At 46.0% G+C, this 17,152-nt stretch overlaps 1 protein-coding gene across 1 annotated transcript in view; it reads right to left on the bottom strand.

Annotated features, from left to right (window-relative positions):
• Nucleotides 1-17,152, bottom strand: part of LOC116519775 (neutral alpha-glucosidase AB-like) — a 35,973-nt gene that overhangs the window by 18,511 nt on the left and 310 nt on the right. The window contains 10 exon segments of the mRNA XM_032233804.1: nucleotides 300-453; nucleotides 2,543-2,723; nucleotides 3,725-3,791; nucleotides 3,794-3,820; nucleotides 5,450-5,521; nucleotides 5,669-5,763; nucleotides 11,073-11,252; nucleotides 12,722-12,849; nucleotides 14,418-14,526; nucleotides 14,685-14,780. Of these exon segments, the coding sequence (XP_032089695.1) occupies nucleotides 300-453; nucleotides 2,543-2,723; nucleotides 3,725-3,791; nucleotides 3,794-3,820; nucleotides 5,450-5,521; nucleotides 5,669-5,763; nucleotides 11,073-11,252; nucleotides 12,722-12,849; nucleotides 14,418-14,526; nucleotides 14,685-14,780 (1,109 nt within the window).

Raw genomic sequence — 17,152 nt, 5'->3', positions numbered from 1 at the left:
TCTTTCCTCTGGGAGGGGCCATTCACCTTCCACCTGTGACCTTACTCCCAAATCAACCCCCGTTCTTTAGCTCTTCCCTTCGTCTGGCAGCTCTGCGCATATGTTTAGTCTCCAGTCCCCTAAATCATCCTTGTTGCTCTTCTCTGCACTCTTTCTAGAGTCTCCACATCTTTCTACATCGTGGCGACCAAAACTGAGTGCAGTATCCCAAGTGTGGCCTTACCAAGGCATTATAAAGTGGCATTAACACTTCTTTTTCTTGTTTATCCTCGAAATCGCCCCGATTCCCACCGGCTCACCTGTGAGGGATGCGTACTGCTTGAAAATATCCGTGGGTGAAGGTCCCAGCAGAAGGAAGACGTCGATGATCCCGCTCTCCGACATCCAGCGGACATCAGTCTGGGGCGTTTCTCCTCCGCCTTGTATGTAATCGAGCATCTTCCCGAACATGGTCTGCAAGAAAAAATGGGCAGGGAACACATGGATTTAAGTGTTTCTCAACCTTAGCCAATTGGAGACGTCTGGACTTCAACTCCCAGAATTCCCTAGCCATCTAGGTTACTGTAAATCAAAGGTTTGTTAATTGGCAACATTAAGACTTGTGGTTTTTTTAAACTTTTGACAGGCAGAGGGTGGCTCATCTCTTAGATCGTTTCTGCCCAGTTTGCATTTGATGTTCTGATTTTTTTTTAAATCTTTCGTTACATCTTGAGATGTTCTGATTTTTTATTGCCAATGTGTAGGACTGAGCATTTGTTAGCAGAGGTTTGAGGTTGCCAATTGTTTGACCATCCAAGATACATAATCCGGGTTGTTTTGTAGAGTAATAGAATTTCCCTGTGGTCTTAAAACAGTTTTACATCGTCGGCAAAGAGGACGTAGCTGTGGATCTCTTCCACTGGATCTCTTCCACCATGATCACAAAGGTCGTTTATGTAAAATAGAAAAGAACATTGGTCCTAGAACGCTGCCTTGGGGAAAACCACGGTTAACTGGTGCCGGGGTTAGTATAGAGTTGCCAATTTTGACTACTTGTTGCTTCTTTGATAGGAATTAAAATAAAACACTCCCAGAATTCCCCAGCCAGCTAGGTTACTGTGAATCAGGGGTTTCAAATTTGGAAATTTAAGACTTTTGGACTTCAACTCCCAGAATTCCCCAGCCAGCTTGTTGTTGATGTTGTTAGTTGCGAAGTTTTGTCCAACGCATCGTGACCCATGGGCCACGTTCCTCCAGGCCTTCCTGTCCTCTCCCATCCTCTGAGCCCATTGAAGATCAGGCCAACTGCTTTGGTGACTCCATCCAGCCACCTCCTTCTCTGTCGTCCCCTTTTTCTTCTTTTGCCCTCCATCGTTCCCAGCATGAGGCTCTTCTCCAGGGAATCCTTCTTCCTTCTCATTAGGTGGCCAAAATCTTTGAGTTTCCTCTCCAAGATCTGGCCTTCTAAAGAGCAGCCAGGGTGGATCTCCTCTAGGACTGACTGGTTGGATGGCCTTGCAGTCCAAGGGACTTGTGGGAGATAGATAGATAGATAGATAGATAGATAGATAGATAGATAGATAGATAGATAGATAGATAGATAATAGACAGACAGATGATAGATAGATAGATAGATAGATAGATAATTATATAGGTAGGTAGATAGGTAAGTTGATAGATAGGTAGGCAGTCAGTCAGACAGACAGAAAGATAGAAGTCCCCTTCTTCTTCTTTTGCCCTCCATTGTTCCCAGCATGAGGCTCTTCTCCAGAGAGTCCTTCTTCCTTCTCATTAGGTGGCCAAAGCCTTTGAGTTTCCTCTTCAGGATCTGGCCTTCTAAAGAGCAGCCAGGGTGGATCTCCTCTAGGACTGACCGGTTGGATGGCCTTGCAGTCCAAGGGACTCAATGCAGGAGTCTTCTCCAGCACCCGAGTTCAAAGGCCTCCATTCTTTGGCACTCAGCCTTCCTTATGGTCAACTAAGAAATAAGTAATGCAGCCAGCTAGATTACTGTAAATCAGAGGTTTCCAAGCTTGGCAATTTTAAGACTTTTGGACTTCAACTCCCAGAATTCCCCAGCCAGCCAGATAGCCAGGAGTTGAAGTCCACAAGTCTTAAAGTTTGGAGACTCCTGAGGTAAATAACTAGGGAAATTCTCCTAAAAGGGAAGGCCTCAGCTTACAACATTTGTTTTAGCGACCTTTTAAAGTGCCAAAAACCCTGAAAAAGTGACTTACGACCGTTTTTCACTCTTATGGACTATTCCAGCATTCCCATGGTCAGATGCTTGGAGACAGATTCATACTTATGACGGTCGCAGTCTCACGCTCATGGGATCCCATTTCTGCGACCATCTGACGCGCAAACGTTAAGGGGGGGAAGCCGGAATTCACTTTATGACCGTGTGGCTAACTTAAAAAAACTGTGGTGTTAAGAAAGGTCGTAAAATGGGACAAAATTCATTCAACAAATGCCTCGCTTAGCTGCAAACATTCTGGGCTCACTTGTCGTCCTTAGGACAAGGGCTACCTGTGTAAGCAGCAGCAAAGTTCACACCACTTGCCTTGCCAGCTGTGTTGGAGGTGATGTCCACCCAGGTCTCGGCTGCGTTGAGCCAAAATATGCCGAGGGTCCGTTGGGCGCTGTGAGCTAACAACACTGGGACCGATCCGTAGAGAGCCATCGGGTTGTAGAGTTCGTATTGGAAGACATCCAAGTTATAGAGACGATATGGATCTCCTCCCCTACCGAGATATGAGATCGTTAATGCAAGGAAAAACATTGCCTAAAGGGTTTATATTTAGGCTAGCCTAGCCTAGAATAAGAATAGAATGAGAATGAAATAAAGAGTAGAATAGAAATAGAAATAGAATAGAAATAGGAAAAGAAATGAATAGAATAAAAGAGAGTAAAAGAGAATAGAAATAAAAAGAGAATAGAATAGAATATGGTATGGAATGTAATAGAATAGAATTTGGAATGGAATTGAATAGAAATAGAATAGAATAGAGTATGGTATGGAATGGAATAGAAATAGAATAGAATAACATAAACTACAGAATAGAATAGAATTTGGAATGGAAGTGAATAGAAATAGAAATAGAAATAGAATAGAGTATGGTATGGTATGGGATAGGATAGGATAGAATAGAGTATGATATGGAATGGAATAGAAATAGAAATAGAATAGAATAAAATAAACTACAGAATAGAATAGAATTTGGAATGGAATTTACTAGAATAGAATAGAATAGAATAGAACAGAACATGGTATGGAATGGAATAGAATAGAAATAGAATATGGGATGGGATGGGATGGGATAGAATAGAGTGTGGTATGGAATGAAATGAAATAGAATAGAAATAGAATAAACTACAGAATAGAATGGAATGGAATAGAAATAGAATATGGTATGGTATGGTATGGTATGGTATGGTATGGTATAGGATAGGATAGAATAGAGTATGGAATGGAATAGAATAAACTACAGAATAGAATAGAATATGGAATGGAATAGAAATAGAATAGAATAAAATAAACTACAGAATAGAATAGAATAAAATAGAATTTGGTATGGTATGGAATGGAATACAATAGCAGTTGGAAGGGACCTTGGAGGTCTTCTAGTCCAACCCCCTGCTCAGGCAGGAAACCCTACACCATTTCAGACAACGGCTGTCCAGCCTCTTCTTAAAAACCTCCAGTGTTGGGACAGATACAACCTTCCGGAGAACCCAAACTTACTCCGTGGTTCGCAGGCGGAGGTTATCGGCATGTTCTGGGATTCCATACATGTTCTCCACTCCTGGAGTGAGAAATCGAGCCCCACCGACGTCGGTCCTGTAGAAGGAAGAGGAGGAAAAAGTGCTGAGTTCCTCTGGTTTGAGCTCACTCTTCAAACACCAACCACGTCCCGTCGTTGAATTTGAAGTGACGAACTTGGTAAACAGTGATTTGCAAGCGGGCATCAGCCCGGAAGGGAAAACTACAAGCCCTTTTATGAATTCCAGTTAAGCACTCCGAGGTTTGGTGTTCTGTGGGAAGTCACACATCACAAAGCGGAATTGTATTTTTGGGAAACTATCAAAAAGGGACAATTCTGGAGGGGAAGGGAGAGGCGAGATGAAGAGAGGAGAGGAGAGGAAGATAGAGGAGAGGAAAGAAAGAGGGAAGGGCAAGGCTAGGAGAGGAGAGGTTAGGAGAGGAAGATAGAGAAGAAGAAAGGAAAGGAAGAGGGAAGGGCAAGGTGAGGAGAGGAAAAATGAAGGTGATGGATGGATGGATGGATGGATGGATGGATGGATGGAAGGAAGGAAGGAAGGAAGGAAGGAAAATGAAAGGAAGGAGGAAAGGGGAAGAAATGAAGAAGTTGTATGGATGGATGGATGGATGGATGGATGGAAGGAAGGAAGGAAGGAAAATGGAAGGAAGGAGGAAAGGGGAAGAAATGAAGAAGTTGGATGGATGGATGGATGGAAGGAAGGAAGGAAAATGGAAGGAAGGAGGGAAGGGGAAGAAATGAAGAAGTTGGATGGATGGATGGATGGAAGGAAAATGGAAGGAAGGAGGGAAGGGGAAGAAATGAAGAAGTTGGATGGATGGATGGATGGATGGAAGGAAAATGGAAGGAAGAAGGAAAAGGGAAGAAATGAAGAAGTTGGATGGATGGATGGATGGATGGATGGAAGGAAGGAAAATGGAAGGAAGGAGGAAAGGGGAAGAAATGAAGATGGATGGATGGATGGATGGAAGGAAGGAAAATGGAAGGAAGGAGGAAAGGGGAAGAAATGAAGAAGTTGGATGGATGGATGGATGGATGGAAGGAAAAGGGAAGGAAGAAGGAAAAGGGAAGAAATGAAGAAGTTGGATGGATGGATGGATGGATGGATGGAAGGAAGGAAAATGGAAGGAAGGAGGAAAGGGGAAGAAATGAAGATGGATGGATGGATGGATGGAAGGAAGGAAAATGGAAGGAAGGAGGAAAGGGGAAGAAATGAAGAAGTTGGATGGATGAATGGATGGATGGATGAAAGAAAGGAAGGAAAAGGGAAGCAAAGAGGGAAGGGGAAGAAATGAAGAAGTTGGATGGATGGATGGATGGATGGATGGAAGGAAGGAAGGATCTATAATCAGAGCTTATTCAGGCCACGGAAATCAAAATAATGGCGGGTGGCAATACGAAAAGGGAACATAAAAGCCCCCACTGACTGGGGAATTCTGGGAGTTGAAGTCCACGCTTCTTAAAGCTGCGGAGGTTGGGAAATACAGATGTAGCTGATTCTTTTTATTCAGCCTCCCAAATGATGATGATTATTTTTTTTTAAAAGAACCAAACACCCATCATCATTGCACTGTGCAGACTGATCCCAAGGAAGGTTTCGCAATGTACAATTCCCCGCTTCCCAAATTGCAAAGAGGGAGACGGAGGCAGGGAGATAAAAGCTTAAAAAGTACAATACTCTTATTAACCGTTGGGTTTTTTATCCGTGTGGGTCTTAAAAGTTTCTTCCCACAATCCCGGATCCTCTTCGGGGTCCTTCTGGAGGCCTCCTCAGGCTGGTGGGAGAAAAAAAAAATTGAAAGAAAGGTTGGCACGATTCAACGACGACGCTGAATGTATAAAGTTAAGTCAGAATAATTTAAAAACGGGCAATTTAAGGTTCTTTCTCCTTGATCACTTCCCATTTTTTTCCTCTTCCTCCTCCTCCATTTCCTCCTCTTCCCCTCTTTTTTCCTCTTTCTCCTTTATCACTTCCTATTCTTCTCCTCTTTTTTCTCTTTTTCTCTTTTCTCCTTCGTTCTCCTTGATCATTTCCTATTCTTCTCTTTCTCGTCTTCCTCCCACCCATCTCCTCTTCTTCCATTTTTTCCTTCTCCATCTCTTTTCCCACTCTCTCCCTCTCTCTCTCTGTTGCTGGCATGAATTTACACCAAAGCCCACAACCTCCTTCCCTTCCCGAATTCCTTTTCTGCATTCACCTGCTCTGTTTTCTCTGCAGATTCCTCTTCCGGAGGTGAAGCCGGATCGGCGGCTTCATCGGGCTCACCTCCTCCTCCTTCCGACTCGGGTTCCTTCTCCGGCGTTCTGGAAGGGAAAAAAGAGTTTGGGGAAAAAGGGGAAGCTCAGGCTGAGACCCTCCACGTTTTCCCCCCCGCACGCGGAGGAGCAGCCAACGCAAAAGCTCATCAAATGCAAAAAGAGGGTCTCGCACGGGCATGGATGACACACACGTAAGTACACCCTGGCGCAAACCAATGGCAATAACAATCAACAGAAACTCACACGCTGTTTCACAGCCCTGCTTAGTTAGTAGGGATCTGGGGAGGGGGGGGGGGGGGAGAGCTAGGCCATGGGGCAGAGAGCGGGGTGAAACTAGTTACAGGTAGTCCTCGTCTTACAACAATCATCGTCATAATCTTTTAACTACCCCATAATTCCTGTTTGGGTAACTGAATGGAGCTGAGTGTTTCCTGGCCAGATGCCTTTCCTGTTGCCGATGCTGAGTTTTGTTCAGCAGATATATTCCCACGGTGAAAATGTCTTCAAAGGAAAACAAAGTTGCCTCTTGAAAAAGCACTTTGTGACAACCATAACCTGAATGTCCGAGATCTCCATCAACATTTAGCTAACCTAAGGCTTCCCCATGTCCTAAACTGACATTTTAGCTAACCTAAGGCTTCCCCATGTCCTAAACACTGACATTTAACTAACCTAAGGCTTCCCCATGTCCTAAACACTGACATTTAGCTAACTAAGGCTTCCCCATGTCCTAAACACTGACATTTAATTAACCTAAGGCTTCTCCATGTCCTAAAACACTGACATTTAGCTAACCTAAGGCTTCCCCATGTCTTAAATGCTGACATTTAGCTAACCTAAGGCTTCCCATGTCCTAAACACTGACAATTAGCTACCTAAGGCTTCCCCATGTCCTAAATGCTGACATTAGCTAACCCAAGGCTTTCCCATGTCCTAAACACTGACATTTAACTAACCTAAGGCTTCCCCAATGCCTCCTAAACAGGATAAGACAGTTAATATTTCAAGATTTCACCCAGCCATCAGGAGGGAGGGGGGTCCAGAAGAGAGAAAAGGGGGGGGGGACCGGAACCGGACATAGAAAAAATCCGATTCCCTATCGTGAAATCAGATTCTGGACACAGGAAATGAAGGGAAAATGGCTGTTGAGTTTTCAGAAAAGAGGAAGGAATATCCAGATGAGTCACAAACATGTTAGAACCCAGAAATATCCTGGTTCGGGGATATATTTTTTCCCATCCTCCAACCAATTTCGTTGTATTTGTTTTGTACAATGACAATAAAAACTATACTACACTCTACTAAGAACTGGCAATGGCTTTTTAGCTGCTAAGGCGCTGGTCCTCAAGAACAGTGAAGCAATGTTTAAATTTTTTTCATTTAATTTAATTTTAAAAAATGTTTCTGGATATCTTATTCCCCCCCTCCCTCCCCCAGAGCCTCTTTCTTTCCCAGCTCTGGATCTAAGCCCATCCCCAACGCTGGGCAGACCCGGGACTGATGTAAGGATTCCCACATCTCCTCTGCACACCACACCACAAGTCATTCTTAAACTGAGGATCGGAGGGAAAGAAAGGGGGTGCAGAGGGTGGTGGGCTTCACCCCCTGTTTATGTCACAAGGCCGGGCAAGCCCCCCCGTTTTCTGTACCGGAGGGAAAGGGAGTTGAAAAACAGAAGCAGAAGCTGCAGAATTACCTAGAGAAAACGTTCGTGATCCTATCCCAAATGCTAACGACCGTGTCACTAACTTTATCCGAGAAACTGGGAGGGGGGGCCGAGCGAGAGTGGGGGGGCCACAGACCAACAAAAACAGAAAACACAATGGAGAGTCAGTGCAAGGAATCTCAAAGATGCCCCCAAACCCCCCCTGCCTGGTGAATTCCAAAAAAAACCCAAGGTTTTGCACTCAAATAAACCCCACTTAACCAAAAAAACAAGCACACAACACATCCAATTATTTTACCCTATTTAGCAGGATTGCCAGGGGGTTTTCCTTTAAAAAACAATCACTAAGATTTTGGGTTCCACCACAAAACCGCGGTAGACAAAAGCGCGCTTGACAAAAGCGCGTACGTGACGTCATCACAGGCGCGATGAAATATCGCGCTGTGAGCGGTAATTTAAAATTAAAGCGAAAACCTTACCCTAACCCCCCCAACCTAACCCTAAACCTAACCCTTAACCTAACCCTAAACCTAACCCTTAACCTAATGCTAAACCTAACGCTAACCCTTAACCTAACGCTTAACGTAACCCTAAACCTAACCCTAACCCTTAACCTAACCCTAACCCTAACCCTTACCTTTATGTGAATCGGCTTGCTTTAATTTTATTTTAATTTCATTTAATTTATTTTAATTTTTTTCGTCGCGCTGCTGATGAAGTCAGGTACCGCTTTCGTCGAGCGCGCTTTTGTCTACCGCGGTTTTGACGGGTCACGAGATTTTGTGCTCAAATCAACCCAGATTCTATACAAAATAAGCCAACAAATCAATTTTAAAATTACCGTATTTTTTCGGAGTATGAACGCTCCAAAGTATACAATTACAATTATAATGAAACAGAAGGGGATTTTATAAAAAAACAGTCTTGGTGGAAGGCAAAGGGAATAAACCTACTCAAGAATATACCGTATTTTTGGGGAGTATAAGACGCTCCGAAGTATAAGACGCACCTCGATTTTGGGGAGGAAAACAAGGGAAAAATAACTGCCTCCCAGCAATTTGCCTCCTTGCAACGAACAGTACAGACAATATACAGTGTTTGTAGTGTTATATTTCTGACTATACTTGTACAGACACTGTTAAAGTTGATGTGCTTTCTGGAAGTGTAGTTCTTCTCTGCTATTTAAAAGAAGATACAATAGCACTGGGCCTCTTCAGATCAAGCATTTTTAAGCTTCTTCATGTTGCTAAGTTGTTTAGAACAAGAATAAGCAGTCGTTAAAAAATAAGTCTAATAATCCGAACATTCTACAGGCATTTATAGTGATTGACTTGCCTCCTTGCAGCAAACAGCAAATAGCCTGTTTCAGTTTAGCCTGAATGGCACAAGGGAAAAAAATCTGCCTCGCTTCCCAGCAATTTGCCTCCTTGCAGCAAACAGTTTCACTTTCAGTTTCAGCAGGGGCCTCCCAACGATCAGCTGTTTCAGGGTGCAGGGATTGCCACAGCCTATTGCCCCCTCCCATTTGCTGCAAGGAGGTAAATTGTTGGGAGGCAGAGGCCAAAGGATGGGGCTACATTCGGTGTCTAAGACGCACCCAGATTTTCACTCTCTTTTAGGGGGGAGTGGGAGTGTGTCTTGTACTATGAAAAATACGGTATAACGTACAGACAAACTTAAGGTTTTGTTAAATTTGAAAGTTAAAAACAATAACAAAATAAGAAACCCAGCACTGGCAATCCGGAGATTAATTTCGTCATCTTAGCCCTGGATTCTACCTGGGGGGGGAAATAAAGTTGACCAAGATGGTTGAATTTGGAGGATTAGAAAAGAAAAGGATTTTAAAATCAAATACCTTCCTTCTACAAACCCACTAGAGAGTTAAGATAGACAGAAAAATTACATAGATATAAAGCTTGGTGCTTTCCTGACGTAACTTATCAGAAACTTCTCACTTTTTCGATTCCGGAGGATTGAAACACCTATAAATCTCTGAATATCACAATCAGTTTGATGTAGTCGGTAAAGGAGCTGACTTAGAAACCAGGTGACGGTGAGTTCTAGTCCCCCTTAGGCAGGAAAGCAGCTTGGATGTCTTTCAGCCAATCGCTAGGAGGTGGGGAGTTCTAGTCTCACCTTAAGCATGCAAGGTAGCTGCATCACTTGGGGCCAGTCACCAGGAGACAGTGAGTTCTAGTTTCACCTTAAGCATGAAAGCTAGCTGCGTCACTTGGGGCCAGTCACTAGGTGACAGTGAGTTCTAGTCTCACTTTAAGCATGAAAGCGAGCTGCGTCACTTGGGGCCAGTAACTAGGAGACAGTGAGTTCTAGTCTCACCGTAAGCATGAAAGCTAGCTGCGTCACTTGGGACCAGTCACTAGGTGACAGTGAGCTCTAGTCTCACTTTAAGCATGAAAGCTAGCTGCGTCACTTGGGGCCAGTAACTAGGAGACAGTGAGTTCTAGTCTCACTTTAAGCATGAAAGCGAGCTGCGTCACTTGGGGCCAGTAACTAGGAGACAGTGAGTTCTAGTCTCACCGTAAGCATGAAAGCTAGCTGCGTCACTTGGGGCCAGTAACTAGGAGACAGTGAGTTCTAGTCTCACCGTAAGCATGAAAGCTAGCTGCGTCACTTGGGGCCAGTCACTAGGTGACAGTGAGTTCTAGTCTCATCTTAAGCAGGAAAGCGTGCTGCGTCACTTGGGGCCAGTCACTAGGTGACAGTGAGTTCTAGTCTCACCTTAAGCATGAAAGCTAGCTGCGTCACTTGGGACCAGTTCTAGGTGACAGTGAGTTCTAGTCTCACCTTAAGCATGAAAGCTAGCTGCGTCACTTGGGGCCAGTCACCAGGAGACGGTGAGTTCTAGCTCCAATTTAGGCATGAGGACCAGCTGGTGACTTGGGACCCACCCATTCACCCTCTCTCTCAACCCAGCCCACCTCACAGGGTTGTCATTATTTGGGAAAATAGGAAGGAGCGTTAAGTGTGATCTAATTATATATAGCGGTTTGCCCGACAGGCATTGGTGGGGGGTGTGATTGTTGGTTCCTCAATTAGGTTGTGGTTTACTGAGATGACAACATTTGACAGGGCAAGCTCCTTGTATATAAATAGAGAGGAAACCTCACTCCCTTCTAGCCCTGGATGACGTTACCTAGTTGGGTCGTGAGACGTCTGCAAGAAGAAATAACCGAGCTCAGAAAGCACCAAGGGCCACATAGACGATTTGATGGTTGAGCACCATTACGCTTCCATCTCCCGATCCTGGACTGACCCCAGGAATGCTAGCCTAAATAAACCAACTTCGATGACCCCACCCCCCTCCCAAGGAACCAACCCCCTCCCCCTTTCTCCAACTCCAAAGGTGGAGCCCCACAGGTACTCACGAGTCCTTCCTCTGTCGCAGATGCTCGAACACCAGCAGGCCCCGGGAATTGACGCTCAACACCAGGTCCCGCCCCGCCAGCAAGTCCATCCGAAAGGGCTTCGCCGTCAGGATCACCTTGTGAATCCCGCCCTCGAGCGAGAGCTCCACGCTGTTCTCGTCGCGGCCTGTGACAGAGAGTCTTGGGGGGAAGGACGGACAGACACGGACAGACACCCAGGGGTGGGGGTGAGGGCAGGACAGAAACGAGAAGGGGAAACGGACGTTTTATCACCCGATAAAAGTGTTTAGAAGGACATTTAAACAAGTTGGGGGTTTTCTCAACGTCGGGGATGTTAGGAAGTGCGGACTTCAACTGCCAGAGTTGCAATTTGGCATTTATTTATTTTTTTGTATCCCTCCTTTTGTCGTTTTCACAAATAACTCGAGGGTGTGAACATATCCAACACAACTCCTATTTTCCCCACAACCACCACTCTTGTAAGGTCGATCGGGGTGGGAGGGAGGGACCGATCCAAAGTCACTCAGCCGGATTTTGAGCTTCAGGTGGGACTAGAACTCACGGTCTCCTAGCGATTGGCCCAAAGTCACTCAACTGGCTCTCATGGCTAAAGTGGGACTAGAACTCACTGTCTCCTGGTCATGGACCCAAAGTCACCCAGCCAGCTTTCATATCTAAGGTGGGACTAGAACTCGCTGTCTCCTGGCGATTTAGGAGGGACTAGAACTCACTGTCTCCTGGCGATTGGTTCAAAGTCACCTATGGGGATACTAGAACTCACTGTCTCCTGGTGATTGGCCCAAAGTCACCTAAGGTGATACTAGAACTCACTGTCTCCTGGTGATTGGCCCAAAGTCACCTAAGGTGATACTAGAACTCACTGTCTCCTGGTGATTGGCCCAAAGTCACCTAAGGTGATACTAGAACTCACTGTCTCCTGGCGATTGGCCCAAAGTCACCTAAGGGGATACTAGAACTCACTGTCTCCTGGTGATTGGCCCAAAGTCACCTAAGGTGATACTAGAACTGACTGTCTCCTGGCGATTGGCTCAAAGTCACCTATGGGGATACTAGAACTCACTGTCTCCTGGCGATTGGCTCAAAGTCACCTAGGGGGATACTAGAACTCACTGCCTCCTGGCGATTGGCTCAAAGTCACCTAAGGGGATACTAGAACTCACTGTCTCCTGGCGATTGGCCCAAAGTCACCTAAGGTGATACTAGAACTCACTGTCTCCTGGTGATTGGCCCAAAGTCACCCAGCTGGCTTTCATGCTTAAGGCGGGATGAGAATTCACACTCTCCTGGCGATTGGCCCAAAGTCAGCCAGCAGGCTTTCAGACCCAAGGCCGGACTAGAACTCGCCCTCTCCTGGTTTCTAGGTCAGCCCCCTTCCTTCTCACCACCTCCCGCTTTTCAGCTTGGTGCCTTAACCCCTTGACCCAACCGACTCCTTGTAAAACCTGGAAGCCAACCTCGCAAAAGTCCGGTGTGATGTAATTGCCAGCTTTTTTATCCACCTATCGCTAAGCACCCCAGCTCCTCACAAGCCCCAAAGACCGTCGGCCTCCTAACATCCCTCACTCCGTCGCCTCCCGTAGAACCCCACCCAAAGACCACCGGCCCCACGCGGCGGCCCATCCCCGTACCTGGAGGTGGGAGGGTCCTGGATTAAGACGTCGTGTACCTCATAGCGGGGTTTGAGGGGCGTCAGCTCGTTGATCCTGAGGCGGGTCATGTTTTCTTTCAAGCCATAAAACTCCAGGAGGAGAGGAACCTGCAATTGGGAAGAAGGGATTCCCACTGGCTTTTCCCCACCGGAAAAATCTCACCTTCCCACAGCTTGTGTCCTCCTGCCGGCCCCGGGAGGGGAATGCCAAAAAGCTAACAAGCAGAACCGAAAGGCTAAAAAAAAAACAACCCAACCCTCGCCGGCAATCCACACCCAGATTTTATTTGTTTATTTATTTATATCCTTGCAAGTGTATACAAACAGAGAGCAAACCTCACTCCTCCTAAAACGGATCATGTTCCCTAGCTAGGTCCTGGAACGTCTGCAAGAAAACCATCAAGCTCAGAGAGCACCAAGGACCCTGCAGTTAAACCCCGAACCACAAATATTATCCTCTATTGGTACAGTCTTAAAATTCCAAATCTACTTCTAATTATCTCACTTGAATGGTATGAGAACAAACCCCACTCCCTTCTAGCACTGATGATGTTATCTAGCTGGGTCATGAGACGCAACTAACAAGCTCAGAGAGCACCAAGGACCCCACAGTTGCCCTCTTCCTCCTCCTCCTTTTCCACCCCACCCTACCTCTCATCCTCCCTCTGCAAACCCTTCTCTTTATATCCTTGCAACTGTATACAAACAGAGAGCAAACCTCACTCCTCCTAAAACGGATCATGTTCCCTAGCTAGGTCATGAAGAAAACCATCCAAGTTCAGAGAGCACCAAAGACCCTGCAATTCAACCCGGAACTACAAATATTATCCTCTATTGGTACAGTTTTAAAATTCCAAATCTACTTCTAATTATCTCATTTGAATGGTGTGAGAACAAACCCCATTGCCTTCTAGCACTGATGATGTTATCTAGTTGGGTCACGAAACATCTGCAAGAAAACCACCAAGCTCAGAGAGCACCAAGGACCCCACAATTCTCCTCTTCCTCCTCCTCCTCCTGGGTACTTGAGACCTGGGTACTTGAGAGACCGCCTGCTGCCAATCACCTCCACTAGACCGATTAGATCCCACAGATTAGGCCTCCTCCGAATTCCATCCGCTGGCCAGTGTCGACTGGCGACTACTCGGAGGAGAGCCTTCTCTGTGGCTGCTCCGACCCTCTGGAACGAACTCCCCGTGGAGATTCGAACCCTCACCACCCTCCAGACCTTCCGCAAAGCCCTCAAAACCTGGCTATTCCGACAGGCCTGGGGCTAAAAAGCTTCTACCCCCTTCTCGAATGGTATGACTGTTGTGTGTTTTAAATTATGTATTGTTGCGCGTTGTTTTTAATTTTTGTCTGTATCCCCCTCCCTTAGTTGAGTTGTGAGCCGCCCTGAGTCCCCTTCAGGGGAAAAGGGCAGCATATAAATAAAATAAACATTCAAACACTCCTTTTCCATCCCCCTCACTCTCATCCTCCTCCTCCCTCTACAAACCCCCTTCCCTTCTCACACTGATGATGTTACCTAGATGGGTCAACAAACTCAGACAGCACCAAGGAGCCCACAGGGACTGTTCTCAACTTTCTAACCCCCCAGTCCTTCCATCTGGTCAGAAAGAGAGCAAGTTTGACTCTCCCCAGCCCTTGTAGGAAGTCCGAGGGATTTAATTTACCTTGTTTGCTTCATTGATAAGCTGGATTTTCATAGATTCTTGGCTCAGCTGCAAGGAATCCAGCAGTGCCCTATAAGGGGAACTTCCAGCTTTGATGCTTCTCTGACGCCTGGAGAGGGGAAACCACGGTTACTGGAGATTTTCTTGGCCTCCAAGCACTCATTCCCCCAAGATAGCAGTCCCAGGGCCAATGCAGGCCAAATGCTGTCATCCCTCGGGGAATAAGGCTCCGTGTGTCTCCCATCTCTTCTCTTCCGCACAACTTACTTGCAAAAGGAACTCTGGTCGCAGGTCTTGAAGTTGCTTTTATCCACCGCCGAGACCGCCGCCAGGAGAAGAGCCAACCACACGACCGTTGACATTCTAGGTGGAACACGGAGAAGGAGACATTTTCATCTGCACCTCTGTAACTGTCTGGTTTGGCTCTGCAACCAAACAAGGCAGACACAGACTTCAACGGAGGATTAGAATTGCAGAAAAAACAATGGCTGCCAACCTGCCTTCCGTTGAGGACCAGTATATTGCACGAGTCAAAAAGAGGGCTGTGAAAATATCTACAGACCCCTCACATCCTGGACATAAATTGTTTCAACTCCTACCCTCAAAACGATGCTATAGAGCACTGCACACCAGAACAACTAATCACAAGGACATTTTTTTCTGGAATGCCATCACTCTGCTACACAAATAATTCCCACAACAGTCAAATTATCTACTAAGACTGTATTACTATTATTATTATTATTATCATCTTCCTTCCTAATACCTATCTCTTACCACTTATGACTATAACCACATTGCTTGTATCTTTAAAATTTATATTGCTTCGTTTTCTAGTATAATTTGATTGCTTATGAGTAACCTATGACTATCACTAAGTGTTGTATCTCATGATTCTTGATGAACGTATTCTATTTTATTTGTCTTTATGTACACTGAGAGCATCTGCACCTTGTGGGTCCAATCACACTTGGCCAATAAAAAATTCTCTTCTTCTCTTCCCCCTCCCAGAGGAAATAAAAGAGGAGCGAAAGGGGAGTGGAGTTTGCAGGAGACCATTAGTTCATTTAATTGGTTCGTGACCCTCCAAGACTCCTTGCCAAGTTTTGCAGATATCAGCCTGGCAGCTCTCCAAGCCAGATAAGGTCTGTGAGGGTAAATCCTCCCTTGAAAAACTTTGCTGGAGGTGAATGAGCAGAATTCACAGTCAATTAATAAAAGGGTTTTTTGTAGGGACCAGGAGTTTGCTTCATGCTCTTTCTTGGGAACCCTCGGTTAGAACAAAGATTACCTATAAACTTCCTAGCAACACTAAGGATTAAAACCAGCTTTCTAAGTCCAGTGTTTGTCTAACTTGAGCACTTTTAAGTTGTGTGAACTTCATCTCCCAGAATTCCCTGCTAGGAATTCTGGGAGATGAAATTCACGTATCTTGAAGTTGTCAAGGTGGACAAACCATCTTCTTCTTGTCCAAACCAGAGGAAAACCAGCGTCATAAAACAAGGAGCAAAGGTCAGATTGATTCCTGGGGGCAAAGATCAATTCCAATCTCCACATATTTTGCAACTAAAAGATTTAAGAGAGAAAGGTGGAGAGGGAGAGAGGGGGGAGGAGGGAGAGAAGCTTGGCTACCTTCAAGCTTGAAAAAATATCCGATTTTAGAAGACTTTCCAAGAAAAGCTGCAAATATTCTCCCAAAAGTGATTTTCCAAAAGGCAATCTGGACTATCTTGGGGTTTTTTTTTCCCCTTGTCCTTGAAAACATTTCGCTTCTCATTCTAGCAGCTTCTTCAGTTCTGAGTCAAAAATCCCCCTTGAGGCAGAAAGAGAACCTCCATGGCAGGAAGCAGTCTATAGGTAGTCCTCAACTTATGACCGCAATTGAGCCCAAAATTATTGTGGCTCAGTGAGACATTTGCCAAGGGAGTTGGGTTCCCCCAATGTTACGACCATACTTCTTACATTCACTTTGCTGGTCACAAAAGGGGAATCATGTGACCTTGGGACACTACGACCGTCATAAATATGAGTCAGTCGCCAAGCGTCTGACTGTTGATCATGTGAATGGTGCAACAGTCGTAAGTGTGGGGAACGGTCATAAGTCACATTTCTCAGTGCCGTTGCAGCTTCAAACGGTCGCTAAATGAGCTGTTATAACTCGAGGACTACCTATATCAGTCGGAGGAAGGAGGGAGGCTGCCTTCATATAGGTTCCTGAGGAAAGAGCATGCATCACTTAGGCAAACCCTAAATGTTTGGGACGGCAGCTCTCCCATCATCCTTTCCCGGCTGGGGCTGATGGGTGCTGGAGTGAAGGACCTTTGGAAAGCACCCAGGGCTCTTCTAACCTTCTCGGAAGCTCTCCCAAAACAGGCTGAAGACCAAGGGAGGCCCACTGCAGGGCTCGTTCCCTCGCTGGCATGGCGGGGACTACAAGTCCCATCATCCCCTACAAACTGGGGAGGGGGGGTCGGTCGCAGGGTGGGCGGGGCGGATTCCAACGCCGCGGAAGGTAAACTTGGGGTGCACTTTGACCAAGAAGGGAAGGGAGCCCCTCCCCCACGCCTCTTCCAAGGGAGGCCGCTCGGCTCAGGATGATGGGTGATGTAGTCCTCCGCTCGGCAAAGGTCGGTTCTGGTGACCTGCAGGAGGGGAAGCCGTGGGGTGGAAGGCGAGGAGGGCAAAGGGGGGGTTGGAACAGGGGTTCCTCAGAGGGGGGAACAGCCACATGGGTC

Source organism: Thamnophis elegans, chromosome 17 (assembly GCF_009769535.1).
Source record: "Thamnophis elegans isolate rThaEle1 chromosome 17, rThaEle1.pri, whole genome shotgun sequence".
In the NCBI taxonomy this organism is placed as follows: Eukaryota; Metazoa; Chordata; class Lepidosauria; order Squamata; family Colubridae; genus Thamnophis; species Thamnophis elegans.
Note: the sequence above shows the minus strand (reverse complement) of the source record. Positions and strands in the feature narration are given on the sequence as shown.